The 18,752-nt window shown below is 42.9% G+C and overlaps 1 protein-coding gene across 8 annotated transcripts in view; it reads right to left on the bottom strand.

The window, feature by feature from the left end:
* Window positions 1-1,752: 1,752 nt before the first annotated feature.
* Window positions 1,753-18,752, bottom strand: part of SULF1 (sulfatase 1) — a 199,113-nt gene continuing 182,113 nt past the window's right edge. For 4 of the 8 annotated variants that reach the window (XM_059874425.1, XM_025001831.2, XM_025001832.2 and 1 more), the window contains 3 exons: window positions 16,796-16,938; window positions 16,579-16,702; window positions 1,753-4,061 (listed from right to left, as the gene is read on the bottom strand). In XM_059874425.1, the coding sequence (XP_059730408.1) occupies window positions 3,274-4,061; window positions 16,579-16,702; window positions 16,796-16,938 (1,055 nt within the window). In that variant the 3' untranslated portion in view covers window positions 1,753-3,273. Of the gene's footprint in view, window positions 4,062-11,280; window positions 14,216-16,578; window positions 16,703-16,795; window positions 16,939-18,752 lie in introns of those variants that run through there. The other 4 variants (XM_025001836.2, XM_025001837.2, XM_059874427.1 and 1 more) reach the window with 2 other exon arrangements.

The raw sequence follows: 18,752 nt of genomic DNA, 5'->3' as shown, positions 1-18,752 counted from the left end.
CTAAATCTCTCTTCTAAACCCATGGGGAGCACACAGGTGGCCATCAGCACACCTCTTCTGGGCATCAGCTTTGTCACAGATTACAGGAGACCCGCCTGCCAGCAAATCTTCAGGGGGCCTTTTGAGATCTGAATAGTTTCCCTCAAGCCCTTTATGCAAAGTAGCTACTTAAACAGAAGTAGAAATAGTTATTGAACCACAGTGGAATTTCCTCCAGGATAGCAACATTTGGTTTATTCACATCTTGCGGGACAGGAACAAGGAAGGCACAAGGATGCGTCTTTGGACAGCACTATTACCTTGGATTCTTCTCTCATGAAATCGTGGTGTTAGGACTGGAAAGTGTCCCCTCAAAATTCATATATTGAAGCCCTAATCTCCTGTGTGACTGTATCTGGAAAGAGGATTTTAAAGAGGTGAAATTAAATGAAGTCCTGATGGTGGAGCCCTGATCTAGTATGACTAGTGTTTTCGTAAGAAAAAGAGCCCCACCCCCACCGGGAAATGTACACACGGAGAAAAGGACATGTGAGGATACAGAAGAAAGTGGTCCTCTGCCAGCCGAGGAGAGATGTCTCTGGGGAAACCGTACCTGCCGATACCTTGGTCTTGGACTTCTAGCCTCCAGGAGTGACAAAATAAATTTCTGTTGTGTAAGCCACCCAGTCTGGTTCTGTTATAGCAAACAGATAAAGATGGTTTGGGGTTTCCCTGGTGGTTCAGTGGTAAAGAATCCACCTGCCAATGCAGGAGACGTGGGTTCAATCCCTGGAGGAGGGCGTGGCATCCCACTCCAGTATTCTTGCCTGGAGAATTCCATGGACAGAGGAGCCTGGTGGGTTACAGTCCATGGGGTCATAAAGAGTTGGACGCGACTGAGCACTCATTTACAGATGGTTTCCTTCATTATCCAGGGGTTGAACTGGCAGGTCCCAAAGTTCTTTGCTTTTTTTTTTTTTTTCGTTTACTATTAACGTTCTGAGCTCTGGACATGTCACAGATTGTTAGCCTCTCTATCTGAAGGGGAAAAAGCTCCTCAGGAGATCTAGAATAGAAGGAGGTATATGGAACTTGTCAATCAGAAAACTTGAGGTCTTGGAAGGTGGTGAGGAATTCACCAAATTTCATGGTCACCAAAGAATTCAAACTTCCTTCTTTAGGGAGGGGAGTGGTGTGTCCTCTTGCTTTTGAAAAACTCCCATTTCTGCTGCCTAAGACTGGCTACATAATTTGCAAGTTCAGTGAAAAATGGGAACATGGGGTCCCTTGTTCAAAGACTACTGAGAATTTCAAGATGGCAACCGTAGAGAATTCAGCCCAGCGCTGGCCCCTTTGTAGCTGCCCAGGCTGCCTGCCCAGGGAAGCCACCCTCGACTGCCTCTGCTACACCCCTCTGGACACCAGTGAGGCAAATCCATGTTGAAATCATCAACTGGAGAATGTTCTATAACATACACTGACTTTGGATCAATTTTTCAAATAAGGATAATGTTTAATCATATACATTGAGGGACTTCCCTGGTGGCCTAGTGGTTAAGGTTCTGTGCTCCCAATGCAGGGAGCACAGGTTCCATCCCTGGTTGCGGAACTAAGATCCCACAGGCCACAAGGTGTGGTTAAAAAAAAAAGTGAAAAAAGAAATTATGTACATTTAAAAAGAAAAAAGAAATTATGTACATTTAGATCAGGACTCCATTTTACTGGGATGAGTGTACCACAGAAACTTGGTTAAGTTCATTTCTCTGAAACGGGTAAAGTTTAAACTCCTTTTATTTTAAGAAATAGTGCCTCTAGACTTTCCTGAAGCCAGAATTGTTCTATAAAAGTATCACAGAATATTACACAAGATTTTAAAAAACACAATATGCTTCCTAATAACTTGAAACCTTTTTTTACAAAGCATGTCATTCATGACCATAAATATGTTTCATCTGTCATTCAGCCGGTGACACACACATCTGATAAAGAGTTAATTTTAACATATGTACAGTCTATGATAAAGACAAAGTTATCAAAGATTCAACTCTAACATATCAGGTTTTCTTTAAAAGAGTTTACCTTAAACACGTAAAGGTAACATAACTTACCTATGCATTTGATTATCTAAAAATAAAATGAAAATTACCATTAAGCTAAAAAATACCTTCTTGGGAAGTTGGCTAGGATACTGCAAACTCTCAGTGAGGTAATAATCCTTTTGCTGGTACTGAAACATCTATATAGGACAAATATTTTCAAGAACACAGAATTTCAAAAGCAGTTTTCACTTATGCCTTAAAAAAAATCAGAACCTGGTGAAGGCCTTAAAAGTAACCATAGAACACATATGGTGCATTTAAATTATGAAACATTCATGAGTTTGTTTTACTGAAAAAAAATTTTTTTTTCTTATATAAATTCAAAACTAGATATATTTTCTCAACACTTAAGCTTACTAGCCAGGTCAAGAAAACAAAACAAAGATTAAAAAAAAGTCTTCAGTCCTTTTATCCTGTTAAGCAAATAATAAAAATTTAGCAGTTTTAAAGCAGATGATGAACACTTTGAGGCTAGGCACAGAGAAAGCAGGCAATCTTTGTTTTGTTTATTTGTTTATTTTTACCGCCAACATCCTTAGCCATGCCTTTCTGCTAATCGATTTTAGCAAGTCGAGGTAAAACACATGCATTATTTTCTGGCAAAAGCGTACGCTGAACAAGATGTGATGATACTGTCTGTCATCCCTGGGGTCCATTTTCCTTTGTCACACTGAGAGCAAGCAGTGACGCTGTGACAAGCCTGGGGAAAAAAATAAGACTAACCAAACAGACATGGCATTCCCATCTCAAAGTGCAAAAATCACTGGGTGAAAAGCAAGGGCACTGAAAAATTCCAGTGGTTAAAAATGAATTGAAACCACATTACGCACGCAGTGGAAAACGGATTGAAATTTCACCGAGGATGTCAATTTCAGAAACTCACAAAGGCACAATTCTAGCCATCTTGACTGGATAACATTTGTATACACACATCCCTAGAACTTTCAAAGGTTAATACTGTTTTAGTGCCCCCCCAAACAAACAAAACCCCACAAATGCACCTTTCTCTCTATTCTTGACAGTGACTTAGAAGACCAAGTCCCTAGGTGCGTGCCGCTCGTGTCCGCACTGACTTCCGCTGCACAGGTGTACCTGGGGCAGTTTGGAATGCTGGCTGTCATGACCACCTTTATTAGTTTACTACGAACAAATTAAAAAAAAAAAATACTGTGTTTAGGGTAAGGCCACATGGCATCTAATCAGAGGAGAGTGGAAACGAGGCACTGCCTTCTAGACTCTGTAGGCTCCCGGCCCTGTGGTTCTTCTCCACTTGGTTTGACATCCTCTCTGTGATGCTGGAGGAAACAGGCGGCCCCCTGGTGGACTCTCTGATCACCAGATCAGTGGAGTTAACATCAGGACGTGCAGAAAGAAGCAGCTGATCTTCGGAAATATCTTCCTTTGGACGACCATCCTGGGGACGGCCCTTCTGCTGCCTGGGTCTAGGCTGCACCAGCTCTGTCATGCCATTGCCGCTGAAATCAGTTTCAAGGTGATTGATCCCTTCATGCTCCATCCATTTGTCAGTTTTATGATTTCTCCAGTGTTCAGAATCCAAACGATGAACTTCGGGAATGTCGTTGTTCCATTCAAGTTGACTGTCTGGACTGAATGTTGGTCGGCTGGAATGCAGGGTGGGAAGGTCAGACAGCAAGGTCAAAGGAGGCGCTTCCCCAACCCTACCCCGGGGGTCTTCATCCATCTCTGCTGGGGCTGAGAGGTCAGCAGACACAGCCAGGAGCCCATCACTTGGAGCACTTTTAGTCTCATTGGCTTGGTTTTGCTCATGGTGACTGTTTAGCAGTGCAAATACTCTATCTACATCCTTCAAGTAATTAGTCCAGTCAGCCAGACTAAGTCTATAGTTTCGTCTGTCCTTGTAGGCGCTTCCATTCACACTGTATACATCCTCCGGGCCTTGCCAGTTGCCGTCTGCAGTGAGACTGGGCAGATTAACCTTCCCATCCATCCCATAACTGTCCTCTGTGAAGAGAGATGAAGGTGGATCATTAGTGAGAAAACATGTTCAACCTATTGAATAAGCAACTTGCATTGTTTTTGTGGCACAAAGCAATTTGAAATAAAACACAGAAAAGTATGTGTCTCTAGTAATTTGTTATCAAGGACTGGCCTTAGGTTACGGAAGTGACTGAATGAGAATGAACTTTGGAAAGAAGGCTGAACGAGTGAGGAATTCTATAACAGGCTTGGCTGGTACTGGGAATACACTGGTATTACCTGTCAGGGGGCTTATGTTTTACTCCTGGCTCTACTCAAGTCACCAATGTAACCAGGAAATCAAGTGTGTTAGTCTCTCTGAGTCTTGGTTCCTCATCTACCAAATATAGCTATGTGTTAAAACCTTTATTACATACAGAGCTGCTAGATGAATGATGTTTCAAAGTAATTTAATGTAATAGACAACACTTTGTAAGATATTTTTATTTTATTATTTTATACTCCTTGACAGTATAAAAACACATTTGAATGCAGTTAAATATTTGCATCTATTTAACTTCAAATTAGATAGATCTGTTTCTTTGATCGTTTTTTTTTTTTTCTTTCCTCTAAAAATTCTATCCTTTAAAGAAACCAACCACTAAGTGGTTTTGCACAGCATTCAATGTACCCACTGGCTTTCTTGCTCTGATTTTTCTACATCATCAAAATGACTATAGTTCTGCAGAAAACAATGTCTTTTCCCTAGGTGTGCCCAAGTACCACTTAAGAAGAGGTGGCCTAGATGAAGGCAATGAACTACCTAGAAAGCAATACAGAGGATCCTAGAATCTTCAAATTACCTGTAAGTTAAAAAAACAAAATTAATACCAAATGCCAGTAGAGCTGTGTGTCACACTTTGGGCACCAGCCCCGGGAAGACTGTATAGAAAAGAAAAGAAGGAAGTGAGAATGCAGTCAAAGATAGATTTGAAACCATTGCTGGAAAGAACGTCAACCTGTGGTATAAAACTCTGTAGAGTCTTGGTAAATTGTGGTTGCGAATGAAGAAAAGACTGAAGGGAGCATGAATGGAGATGACAATCTTGAAAGGCATCACTTTGGGGGAAAAAGGATACAAAAGAAGAGAGAAATGGCCTTCGAAAACTGGGTGATAAAGGAAAAAAGAAGCCAAAAGGGTGCAATTTCAGTCCTGTAATAAAAAAGAGAAACGGACAAACTGGAGGACACACAACCTCTTATAACCCCATCCCCAAATAATAATGCAATAAAAAGTGAAAAAAAAAAAGTATGCTTGGTTACACTGACAGAATAGGATCTTCTTAAACTAGGCATCTTGGAAATACTTGAAGTCCCTGAAATTAATAAAAGCAGTCTAAATGTAAACAAAATTATTACAAAAGAACATAGAAAAAAAGTATAAAAAGTCTACCATCTTATGAAAATGCCCCTGCCAAAATAAACCCGAAAGTGAAGAAAACCATAATGTAACACTGTTAAGTAAATGAAATCTTCTCAATCAAGTATCCCAGGATGTGAAAGCCACTTTAGATCAAACATGAACCGAGGGTCGTATATCCAGCCAACCTCTCCCTTAAGTATCAAGGCTACAGGGAAACAGTTTCAAACATGGAAGAATGCAAAGAACATGGAACACATCAGGTCATCTTGAACAGTCTCCCAGAGGGTGAGTTTCATTCAATCAAGAAATCACTGGGGAAACGTCAGCAAAAGGATGGGTGGTGAGCGTTTAACACATTTATCAGATCCAGGAGTGAAAAAAATTAATAAGGCAAAGAACAGAAAAATGACATATCTAATTCATAAATATTGATAATAAATCAAAACCCTGTTTTTTTTTAAGAAAAAGGATCCCAACAGTAACTAGCTCACCTCATTATGAAAAAAGGCACCAATTTCAAATAGACAAAATAGAAAATGACAAGCAGAAATAATGATTGAAATATACAAAATTTAAAAAGTAAACAAGTACTCTGCAGATATCAAAGCAAATCAATGGAAAAAACTTAGATGAAATAGATAATTGTCTAGGAAAACATGTTTTATTGAAATTGATACAATAGAGGTAGAAAGTTTAAACAGAACAAGTCCCAAAGAAGGAAAATAAAGGTTTATTACCTTTATATAATTATATAAGTTTATAAAAAGTACTTAAGAACTTTCTATCAGTGTTATAAGAACTACACTACAAAGAAGCTTCCCTGGTGGCTCAGCAGTAAAGAATCCACCTGCCAATGCAGAAGACACAGGTTCAGTCCCTGGGTTGGGAAGAGCCCCTGGAGGTGGACATGGCAACCTACTCTACTATTCTTGCTTGGAGAATTCTACGGACAGAGGAGCCTGGCAGGCTATAGTCCATCGGGTTGCAGAGAGTTGGACGTGACTTAGCGACTAAAACAACGAACAATAAAGAAGCAACAGGTCACTATAGTTTTGCAGGAGAATTTTACCAAGCCTTCAAGGAAAAGAACATCTCAATGCTATACTAACTGTTCCAGAGCATAGAAGATCAAAGAAAACTCTGAAGCTCTTTCTATGAAGCAAGTCTAACCTTGTTCGCTGTGGCAGGCAGAAGAGTGTACTCACCTTTCAAAGATGTCCACATCCTAATCCCCAGAAACTAGGTATTGTTGCCTTACATGCAAAAAGGACTGTACAAATTCAAACTAAGTTATGGATTCTGAGGTGAGGAGGTTATCCTAGCCAGGTGGGGCCAATGTCATCCCGAAGATCCTTTTTAGGAAAAGGAGGGCAAGCGAGTCAGAGAAAATGTGACCTTGGAAGCAAAGGTTGGCAGGGGAACAGGTAGGTATTGAGACTTGAAGACACTGAATTTTCAACTTTGAAGATGGAGGAAAGGGCCGTGAACAAGGAATCCAGGAAGCTTCTAGAAGCTGGAAAAGGCAAGGAAATGGACTCTTCTCTAGAGGCCCTAGAAGGAATACAGTGATTTTAGCCCAGTAAACCATTTCAGACTTCTAACTTCTAGAAATGTCAGAGAATACGTTTGTGTTGCTTTAGGGCATGGGGTAGGTATCACTTGATGGCATGGTGGTAAAGAATCTGCCTGCAAAGCGGAGATGCTGGTTTGATCTCTGGGTCAGGAAGATCCCCTGGAGAAAGAAACGGCAACCCACTCCAGTATTCTTGCCTGGGAAATCCCATGGACAGAGGAGCCTGGCAGGCTGCAGTACATGAGGTTGCAAAGAATCTGACACAACTTAGCAGCTAAACAACAACAGGCATGGGGTAATCATGAGTTATGACAGTGATAGGAAACCAATACCTAAAAAGATAACCTAGCATAAACACAAAGACAGTTTCAGACCGAATCATTTATAAGAAGACACAAAAATCCTAAATAAAATATTAGTGACGAGAATTCAATAGTATATTAAGAGAGTAACACATGATGGTCAAGCAAAATTTATTCCAGAAATGGAAGGTTAGTTGGTCTACTCTTAGCAAATCTATTAACATAACATATCATATTAGTAGATCTGAAAAGAAAAATTATCTGAGTAACTCCATAAACGCTGAAAAGGTTTTTGACAACCTCAACATTCAATAAATACTAAAAACACTAAAAAATACTAGAAAAGAATTGATGGCTATTTCCCTAACATAACAAAAACATATATATCTTAGTCCTAAAGCCCGCTTCTCACTTCACTTCATGGAGAAATCCTGAAATTACTTTCACTAAGAACAGGGACAAAGTAACATTGTACTGAAAATATTAGCTTATTCAATTAGATAAATCGATGAGACACATAAATGGGAAAACAAGCAAAGCTATCTCTGCAAATGTTTGACAGTATACCTGGGAAATTGAAGAGAATACATGACAAAGCTGACTGAAAAAAAATTTTTAAGGTAGCAGGTAGTAAAATTAATGTACAGAAACCAATAGCCCTCATATATATAAACAATTATCAAGTAGACGTTTTAATGGTGGATGAAAACTTTATGTAGTTACAAAAAAGATAAAGTGCTTACAAATACACTTAACAAGAAATGTGCAAAACCTTTAAGAAAATACTTTTTAAAAGCTTCTGAAAGACCCATAAATATACTTGACCAAATGGAAAAATGTCCTTTGTTTGACAGAGCATGACAAAGATATAAATTCTTTACAATAAACAATATTTTATAATAACTATATAGTTATAACTTCTAAAAATTGTGAATCACTATAAAGTACACCTGTAACTTATGTAATATTGTACATCAACTATATTTCAAAAAAAAAAAAAAACTCTTCCTGACAATTCTTTCAGAAACCAGATAGAAAAATGGTCAAAGGCAGAAACAGTCTACAAAATATGCCAAATTTGCAGTTAGTGTGAGTTAACAATTCTGAAATTCCTCCCTGTGTACCGCAGCATTTAGAAAATGACTGAATCCACTGAGGATAACAGGAACTGGGTTCCAGGGCCCGCCTGTCCCCCGACGGCACACTTCTGTGCAGGGTGCAAACCGCACAGCGCCACCCAGCGGCCCTGGTCCTGACTCACACTCTAACAGCCCTAACGCAGGTCCCCTTCATTGTCTTAGGAAGCCAACCTCACCTCCAGACCTTTTAACTGCAAACCCTGGTCTTGACTCATCTCTTGGTTGAGTGCCTTAAAGAGAAAAGTCCAACCGTACTAGCAAGGTAGCTTGAAAAGAAAATGGAGCCCTGAGATGTGACCGAGAGAAGATAGCTTTCTTTGGGCAACACAGAAAGTTAGTCACTCGGTCGTGTCTGACTCCTTGAGAACCCATGGACTGTAGCCTGCCAGGCTTCTCTTTCCATGGAATTCTCCAGGCAAGAATACTGGAGTGGGTCGCCATTTCCTTCTCCAGGGGATCTTCCCGACTTAGGGATAGAACCCAGGTCTCCTGCACTGACAGGCAGATTCTTTACTGTCTGAGCCACCAGGGAAGCTCAGGACAACACAGAGCAGGGCAGTAAAGGCTGCATTTTTTCCTTTTGATCTCGAGAGATCCCGGTGGTTCAGAGAACACATTTGTGTGCTGAACTCTGGGTTGCCAATGAGTGATGATGGGAGATGGTGCTGGCTCTGATAAGATCTCTTTTTGGGTTTCTTAAAAAACACGGTAGCATTCTTTTATCATTTATTATCACCTTTCACATACCACTTTCTTCATGTGAATTTTTTGCACCCCCATATTATTATACCGGACTAGTAATACCCATCATTCCTGGGGCTTGCTATACGTCAGGCTCTGTTCTCAGTTTCTGACTAGCAAGACTGGGATTTGAACCCAAGGCAGGCTGGCTTCAGCATCCGTGCTCTAACCACAATACCGCACAGCCTGTAACACACGGCTATGTCACCCGTAACTGTCTGCAAGGCATGCGCTGTTGCCACAGGGACAAGTGAATCAAAATGAGCAACAGGGGTTCCTTAAAAGACTGAAAGTAGAGCTACCATATAATCTAGCAATCCCACTCTTGGGCATATATCCAGAGAAAAGTTTAATTTGAAAAAATAAATGCACCCCAATGTTCATAGCAACACTATTCACAATAACCAAGACATGGAAGTGATGGAAGTGTATATAGAGGAATGGATAAAGAAGATGTACATATATAGAATAGAATATTAGTCGTAAAAAAGAATGAAATAATGTCACTTGCAGTAACATGGATGGACCTAGAGATTATCATACTAAGTGAAATAAATCAGAGAAAGTCAAATATCATATGATATCACTTATATGTGGGATCTAAAAAAGGGTTAGGGTTAGGGATATCACTTATACGTGGAATCTAACAACAATAAACTTATTTACAAAACAGAAACAGACTCACAGACATAGAAAACAAAGTTATGGTTACCAAAGAGGAAGGAGAAAGGGGAGGATAAATTAGGAGTACGGGATTAACAGATATCTGTATAATATAATGGCAACAAACTCCAGTGTCCTTGCCTGGAGAATCCCAGGGACGGGGGAGCCTGGTGGGCTGCCATCTATGGGGTCGCACAGAGTTGGACACGACTGAAGCGACTTAGCAGCAGCAGCATATAATATAATATAATACAGATAAACAACAAAGTCCTACTGTCTAGCACAGGGAACTATAGTCAATATCTTATAATAACCTATAATAGGAAATAATCTGAAAAAGAATTGATGTGACATGAAGCCTAGCATATAGCATAGAGGTGTGCTCAGTTGTGTCCAACTCTTGGTGACCCCATGGACTGCAGCCTGTCAGGCTCCTCTGTCCACGGGATTTTCCCGGAGTGGGTACCATTTCCTTCTCCGAGATATATGTATAAAACTGAATTGCTTTGCTGTACACCAGAAACTAATACAACATTGTAAACCAACTATACTTCAAGAAAATGAAAAAGTCAACTTTACATGTAAAAAGAGAAAAGCAAAAGCAATGTGAACAGGAGGTATGGTTGCTGAGGGTGGGCACAGTGTGGCCTGCGGGCCTGCAGGGCATGGACAGAAGGGTCAGGAAGCAGCTGTGCCAGCGTCAGGCTGCCAAGAACTGACCGTCTGGCCCACGCAGCCATGGACACACACCATGACTGCCGGAGAAGCTCATCAAAGGTCAGCAGCGTCAGTTTTCAGACAACGAGAAAAATAAACACCCCATTAACCTGTGGATCCTATTCTATTTTGCAACACAGAAATTATTACTTTCAACTCAAGCCAACAATTATTTCCTGAGTCATGGCGGCCACTTTACTGAACTGTATCCTTACCCTGAGCTTGTCCTAACCGGAAAGTGAATAAGCAAAGCATTTCAGCTGCCCCTGCTTTATGCAACTACCACGCCAAAAAGAACAACAATAAAAAAGAAATTGAACTAGGGAGCAGACTTTTTAAAGACCTTCTAAATATGTCTAAGGATTAACCCACAAAATTGAAGGCAGTTTAAAAACTCTTCTGTAGTCAGTCTTATACAAGATACATCTTCTAATATCCTCTGCTGAATTTTCAAGTTCCAAATTCTTCACGTGTGTTTGTTATCATTTTATCAAAGGCTTTTGTAATCAAATTTCATGACTGAAAACACACTTTAATTAGTTTTCTCTTTTTTCTTTCTTTCTAGTTTTTGGTGGCACTGCTTGGAATGTGGGATCTTAGTTCCCTGACGAGGGACGGAACCTCTGCCCACTGCATTGGAAGCTCAGTGTCTTAACCACTGGACTGCCAGGGAAGTCACCTAATTAATTTTCTTAAAAAAAAATATATATATATATATATATATTAAAGGATCGAAGCTTCCGAAATCCTGGGAGGACTAAGCATGGGTACACTGGGACAGTGGTTTTTCTGACTTTTCCACATTGCTGCCTGTCAATCCAACAGAATACAATGAACAGGGAAGGCTACATCAAACACTGCCCGGAAGTGTCCAGTGAGAGCACAGGTGTGACAGGTTGATGCTTTCCTGTTTCATCATCTCCTGCCTATCGTGAGGACAGCAGCTGAAAGGTAGTTTGCACCATGGATTATGAAGTGGTAGAGTCTGAAAAACCAGTCATTTTGAGTTAAAGAGGATCCTTAAATTTGTCCATTTGTAAAGAATTTAGAAGGAAAAGAAAAAGCAACAGGTAACACGAGGTCAGCACGCACACAGTTTCATGCCACGTTACCAGGGAAGGGATGACATCAACAACCAAAGTCACCAAGGGCGTGCCAAAATGACCCCAGAAACGAGGGATTTGGCTCCGTTTAGTGGTGGTGGTGAAGGCAATGGCACCCCACTCCAGTACTCTTGCCTAGAAAATCCCATGGACGGAGGAGCCTGGTGGGCTGCAGTCCATGGGGTCACTAAGAGTCGGACACGACTGAGCGACTTCACTTTCACTTTTCAGTTTCATGCATTGGAGAAGGAAATGGCAACCCACTCCAGTGTTCTTGCCTGGAGAATCCCAGGGACAGGGAGTCTGGTGTGCTGCCGTCTATGGGGTCGCACAGAGTCGGACACGACTGAAGCGACTTAGCAGCAGCAGCAGTGGTGGTGGTTACGGTGATCAGGGCAGGGGGAGTCCCAGATGTGCACGCTAAGTTGCTTCAGCTGCATCTGACTCTTTGTGACCCTAGGGGCTGCAGCCTGCCAGGCTCCTCTGTCCATGGGATTCTCCAGGTAAGAATACTGGAGTGGATTGTCGTGCCCTCCTCTAGGGGATCTTTCTGACTCAGGAATCAAACCCTGAGTCTCCTGCACTGCAGGCCTGGGAAGCCCAAATCCCTTTAATCATGACTGGAATGGAGATGACATTCTTCATCTCAGAGCTATCGGGGGATAGCTTGTGAAGAAGAACTCTTCCTCAGCTCCAACCAGACTTATGTCTTGATCTTTTACCTCTGTCATGAGAGACATAAAAGAGGGCCAGACGGAATATCCCTTGGCTGTAGAATCGAGTGCCTCATAAAATAACTGTAAAGTCAATGTCCAGTGTGAGCTCCGCTTAAAATGCCCTGTTTGAGAAATGTCTTAAAGGGGCCCCCGGGAGGCAGGCAGATGAGTCCCAGTGTGTGAGACAGTATTACCTCACGGGCACATGGCCCGGGGGGAGACCAGCTTAGGAGCAGGGTTTTCTGTTCTGTCTTATGCATGCTGGGGGAGGGGACCCAGGGTGGGTTTGGGAGCAGAGTGAGGAAAGGGAAGAAAAAAGACAAGAGGGAAGAGAGAAGACAGAAAGAGATGGTTATCACGGATCCTCAAAAGTCCAAGTTCCTTTGTCTTGTTTGATGCTTACACCTTCCCCACCACCACCCAGCTTCTCCTGGCACCAATAAACTGACCTTTAAAAGAAGGGATCTGACAGCTTCCCAGATGGTAAAGAATCTGCCTACAATGCAGGAGACCTGGGTTGGAAGCCTGGGTCAGGAAGATACCCTAGAGAAGGGAATGGCAACCCACCCCAGGATTCTTGCCTGGAGAATCCCATGGAAAGAGGAGCCTGGCGGGCTACAGTGCACAGGGTTGCAAAGAGTCGGACACGACTGAGTACAAGCACAAGCAAGCACAATATATGTGTGGCTTGCCTGTGCTAAAAGAAAAAAAACGGAATCTGAGACCAGAGCTCAGAAGGCTTGAGGGAGGGTGGGGCCACCAGCACATCCTGGAAGGGCAATATTCTTCGGTTTCTCTAGGACAATATCAAAACAGGTGACACCAACGAAGTCCATGTTCCTTTGATGGAATCATTTGTCCCAAGAGGATTCATGAACTGAGGCGGTGCCTCAGTTTCCCCTCAGTAAGGTAGTAGGGACAGGTCCCTCCTGCCCCACACGGCATGCTTCTGACAGACCTGCCTGAGGTCTCAGCAGGGAGTAGAAGGTCATGAGCAAGGGCTGACCCCGTCACTAGGTGTTTGGGGTCCTCCTCCCCGACCCCAGAGTTCAGGGAGGCGGGGGGCTATTTGGGGGCGGGGGCGAGGCTAGAGTGAAGTAAGAAGGCTGGTCCCAGGGCTGGTCTTCAAGCTTTTGTGTGTCAGGCACTATTGTCTCCATGATGTGCTGAGACCTTCCTGTGCGTCTCGACTCTAGGTTTGCTGACCCCCATTTTCCCCCTTCACACACCACCACCCTACAGAGCTTCTGAGCCCCAGCGTGGCTGCTTTTATCACCGCAGCTAATTAAGGACGTGAACAAGGAAGCGCCTTGTCTTTCCTTCAACGTCAGCTCTACCACGCTCTTTACATTCCCATGATCCCTTTTGTGATACTGACGTCACATTTCATGAAATCTCTAACTCGTTGCCATGACACCTCTCCAGCAAGTCGACGTGTAAGAACCATCAGGAAAATAATTCTCCCTGCTTTTTCCCAGGGCTCCCGAAGGTCATTCTGTGTTCTCCCCCTTCCCGTCATTCCATGCTGCCAAGCACCATCCAACAAGCACACAAGCACGAGTCAGTAAAGGCTCTGAGACACATCTGGTTGTGACAGTGAGTTGATTTCAAACAAAAATGACAGATCTGTTCCCGATGACACAAGACGGTGGAGAGAGCTGTTAGAACATGCATGCACCCCAAGCTACGCTCTGAGCGACAAGGTGAGGGGCGGAAATGAGTTAAAATGGCTCGATCATGCAATTATTGGGAAAGAAGCTGCCAGGGAGAATAAAAAAGTCTGAATACCTGTGCAGGTCATAGCTTCCTCCATCTTTATTTCCTGATGTAGGAAAATATAAGAGTAATTTATGTTAGCTTTAGAACTCATAAAAACCACCCCCTCTGTCCTGCTTCATGCACAACCTCTAAATCCTAGAAAGAAACATATCGTGTGAAATACAGACAGCGCCAGAGTCCAACAGAGCTTTTCTGTTAGGTTCAAAATGAGGATGGAAAGCTATAAATAAAAAAAGGGTTTAAAATAAAACATATTGGAGTTTACATGAAAAATAGGTGGGGGTGAGATAGGAGAGTCCATTTCAAAGTAATAAGACGGTACTTCCCAGAGTTCAAGTAAGTCTCAGGAATAGTTAACTTTTGGTGACTTTAGACCGAACCCTTGGAAGAAAGGGCCGACAATCATCTCTCTTAGGAATCGTCTAGAAGTGGACTGCTTGAAGTGTAACAGCAAAAACAGGCTCCACCTGGCACGTCACTCACCATTCAGAGGCTTGATCAGGTTTCACTAAGTGGAGCGGCCATGTCATCACCAATAAGACTGCTATGAGCTTCGGGGAAGAGATATCTGGGTGTCATATTTCTAGTGCCTCTAATGGTTGTTCCAGTTTCCAGGCTGTAGGGTTTTTTTTTTTTTTCCCTTCAGGATTTGAGGAAAAGGTCAGATACACCAGATATCTGAAAAGATTTAAGTTGAGTGGAGCTACTGACCAAAAATCTGGACTCTCCTGGCTGGTGATGAATTCCACCAAGGCATGAATGGAGGGGTGGGGACTGACAGCGGTGATGGGACCGCCCACGGGATGTAGAATTTTCAAGCTGCAACTTGCAGTTTGAAAGCCTCCGGGACCCAATACTGGTGGAAGTGACTGGTGACGATGCTGCCATTTCAGGATGCATCCTGGCTTCTCATCCCCATCACTCACATGGCCCAGGGAGCTGTCTGCTTTTATTACTGGTGATGCTGCTGATGCCAGCTTACAGGGGACCCACAGAGACAGAGGCCCTTAAGGGCACTGAGAAAACCCAGCTGCCAACAGAGGAGTCTTGCAGATTGCTCCCCACTGCCTATGGATCCAGGCTTCCCAGGTGGCACTAGTGGTAAAGAAGTCCCCTGCCAATGCAGGAGATGTTAAGAGACACAGGTTCAACCCCTGGGTCAGGAAGATTCCCTGGAGAAGGGCATGGTAACCCACTTCAGTATTCTTGCCTGGAGAATCCCATGGACAGAGAAGCCTGGCGAGCTATAGCCCATGGGCTCTCAAAGAGTCAGACACAACTGAGGTGACTTAGCACATAGCACGGAGAAGGCAATGGCACCGCACTCCAGTACTCTTGCCTGGAGGAGGAGCCTGGTGGGCTGCAGTCCACGGGGTCGCTAAGAGTCGGACACGACTGAGTGACTTCACTTTCACTTTTTCACTCTCATGCATTGGAGAAGGAAATGGTGACCCACTCCAGTGTTCTTGCCTGGAGAGTCCCAGGGGCAGGAAAGCCTGGTGGGCTGACGTCTATGGGGTCACACAGAGTTGGACACGACTGAAGTGACTTAGCAGTAGCAGTAGCAGCACATAGCACATGCCTATGGGTCAAACTCTTGGCCCTTTTGGGGTTGACATGTTATGCCCTTGGCCAGCTCCAGCACTTTCTCCTTCCTTCTATGGACAGCTGATATTTACATTTCTATAGGAATTATGAGAAAATCAGTATTCTCATTAACCAGGAAAGAGCTGGGGCAGACACTGGAAAGAACTACTCTCCAGGAGCCAAAGGAGAAATGAGTGAGTTTAGCACTGCAGACCAGGGAGAGAACTTCAGGCTGATTCCATGTCAGCCCTCTTAAACTTTCAGATCTCAAAACAACATCCTGCTCAAACATCTCTAGTTTCAGACAGGAAATACTGGCAAAAGAAATCTAATTCAGTATGTCATGGGCAGGTATCCAACTGGGTAAGTTTCAAACTCTGAAAGGCAGAAATAGGGCATTGTGTTTTTCCATTCTAATTCTCTTTAATAAAAAAAAAAAGGATTTCCCAGTTGACCTAGAGTATCTCTTATGACTGTTGACAGCAATAACAAATAAACCCCTGGGGCTTTCATCCCATCTTCCAATGGATGCTTTCATCAGATATTGAGGTTTACTGAGAGAATGCATCTTTGGGAGAGATGGAATGAAATGCCCACCAAATCTTTAGGGGTATTAAATTTTTCATTAGTGCACCCAGAGCTAAATTTATTGAACAAAGTATGTTTGGAACTGCCTGGAGAGTTTCCCCTGTAAGGGTCCCAAAAGATACGCTTTCACATCTTCTCTCCCCAGCTATATGTTTCAAAGGCAGAAAACTTGACCACAGAAAGAATTTTCCAGGTGCTATAGGAAGAAAAAAATTCTTTTTTTCTCCTTACCAACTTCAAGGCCCTTGGGTCTTGGGTTGCACTGCTTATACCCTTGGCAGCTCCTGAGCTCCATCAGCTGCAGGTGTAGCTGATTCAAAACGCCCCGTTCGACTGTGTGCACCGTGTTTGTGAGCTGTGGACGAAGAGGCCAGGACGACAGCTTTAAGCTCACGTTCTCCTTATTCCATTTTCAATAGCTTCACAAAATGAGAACATAGGGACTTACCTGATAAGGATCTGTATTCATATCAAAATACTCCAAAAAGCCAGTGGCAAACTCGCAGAATAGAAAATTATGCGTCTCATTAACTGTCCGCAAACACCAGTAGGTGTTATTGTTAGAGCTCGTGCAAGCACAGAAGGATCCCACTGTTGGTAAGAAAGAAAATAAAGGGAAGACAGTGAGACAAGGTGGCAGCCTAGCTATTTCAACCTTTTCTTGTCTTCACATTTTTAAGTTCATATTTTCTCTCTTGCAAACACTGTGTGGGTGGACATTAAAAGTACTCTATTTCCTTCCCCTTCTCTATACAAATTTGCTGTGAGATTAGATGAAGATGGAAAAAAACAGTGGCGACTCATGAAGGTGAAGTTTCAGGCCTGTTCGTCTGCTGTCCCCTAAGTTCTGCTGGGTATTGATCTCTAAAACCGGGTGATGAGTGGAGAGAAGGAAGGAAAGTATCAGAACTCCTATTTATGGTTGTTGTCATTTTTTATAAAAATGAAAAAAAAAAAAAAAGGTTGCTTAATAAAAAGATGGACGCAGGGCCTTAGCTTGTTTTGAATGTCAGATGGTCGAGTGTTACAAATGGGCCCTGGAAACAGAGGGGATTCTGCAGTGTAGATGGGCTTGGAGAAGGCCTGAATCCAGCTCAGAGGGTTTAAGGATGTCGAAATTTGTGATGTCACAGACTCTCCACAAGACTTGAACATGAGATGGACTGTTACCATGAACATTTCTTGTACCATGCAGAGGTTCACTGGTTAACTTGTAGAACATATATGAAAGAGCTGTCAGATTAAAGCTGCTACTGTGTGTACATGTCCACCCCAAACTCCCTAACGCCCCCCATCCTTCCCCGCTGGCAACTATAAGTTCATTCTTTAAGTTCTGTGAGTCTGCTTCTGTTTTTTAAGTCGTTGTGCATGCGTGCTCAGTCATGTCTGACTCTTTACGACCCTGGACTGTAGCCCAGCAAACTCCTATGTCCGTGGATTTCCCGGGCAAGAATACTGGAGTGGGTTGCCATTTCCTACTCCAGTGGATCTTCCTGACCCAGGGATCAAACCCAAGTATACTGCACCTCCTGTACTGCAGGTGGATTCTCTACCACTAAGCCACCTGGTAAGCCCATGTAAACCTAAGTGCAAACAGAGACACTGAAATCAAGATGCATGAAAACAGAAAGAGAACAAAAATGGTCAGAAGATAGGCCCTCGGTCTCCCTAAGAATGGTCTGTGGGTTCCTTGAAGTCTCCAAATTCAGTTTGCGAAGCACTGACCTGGGAGGCCTACTGCGATCCTTTCAACTAGAAGATCTGGTGTTTTAGCTACTCTGTGGGCTGGCTGGCCTTCATGCGAGAAGCTGGTATTATTGAAGGGGACTGAGAATAAATCCGACAGAGTCCCTACATTCAAGGAGTTTTACTTCCTTTTGTGATATGCAGAATGTGTTCTTGAAGAAAGCAGAAACGAAGCATATTTGGGGTAAAAGTGTTCATCCATTTATTCAGTTACTTAGTGATGGAGCAGTCTTGCTGGGCCAGAAATCCGTCAAGGGCTGGGGACCTTGTGAAATATTATTGGGAGAAAAACCCATGGAGAGCGTGGCATTTTCAAACAAAAGACCAAAATAAAAATTTCTAAAGAAAAAAAGTAATTTAGAGGCAAAAATGATCCTAGTTGTCGGTATAGAAAAATGATATGATACTTTAATCTAGAATCTTTCTAGATTCCTGGATTCCAGCTGCTGAATTCCTTCATCTAAGTAACTGGGTGAGCTGCTGGCTGTCCACATGGTGGCAGGAAGTAGCATTTTTCTTTTTTTTTTGTCAGCACTGGGCAGCCTGTGGGCTTCCCAGGCGGCACTAGTCGTAAAGAACCCGGCTGCCAATGCAGAAGACATAAGAGACGCAAGTTCGATCCCTGGGTTGAGAAGATCCCCTGGAGGAGGGGATGGCCG

Source organism: Bos taurus, chromosome 14 (genome assembly GCF_002263795.3).
Source record: "Bos taurus isolate L1 Dominette 01449 registration number 42190680 breed Hereford chromosome 14, ARS-UCD2.0, whole genome shotgun sequence".
NCBI classification, from domain to species: Eukaryota; Metazoa; Chordata; class Mammalia; order Artiodactyla; family Bovidae; genus Bos; species Bos taurus.
This window is presented reverse-complemented; position numbering and strand designations above follow the sequence as displayed.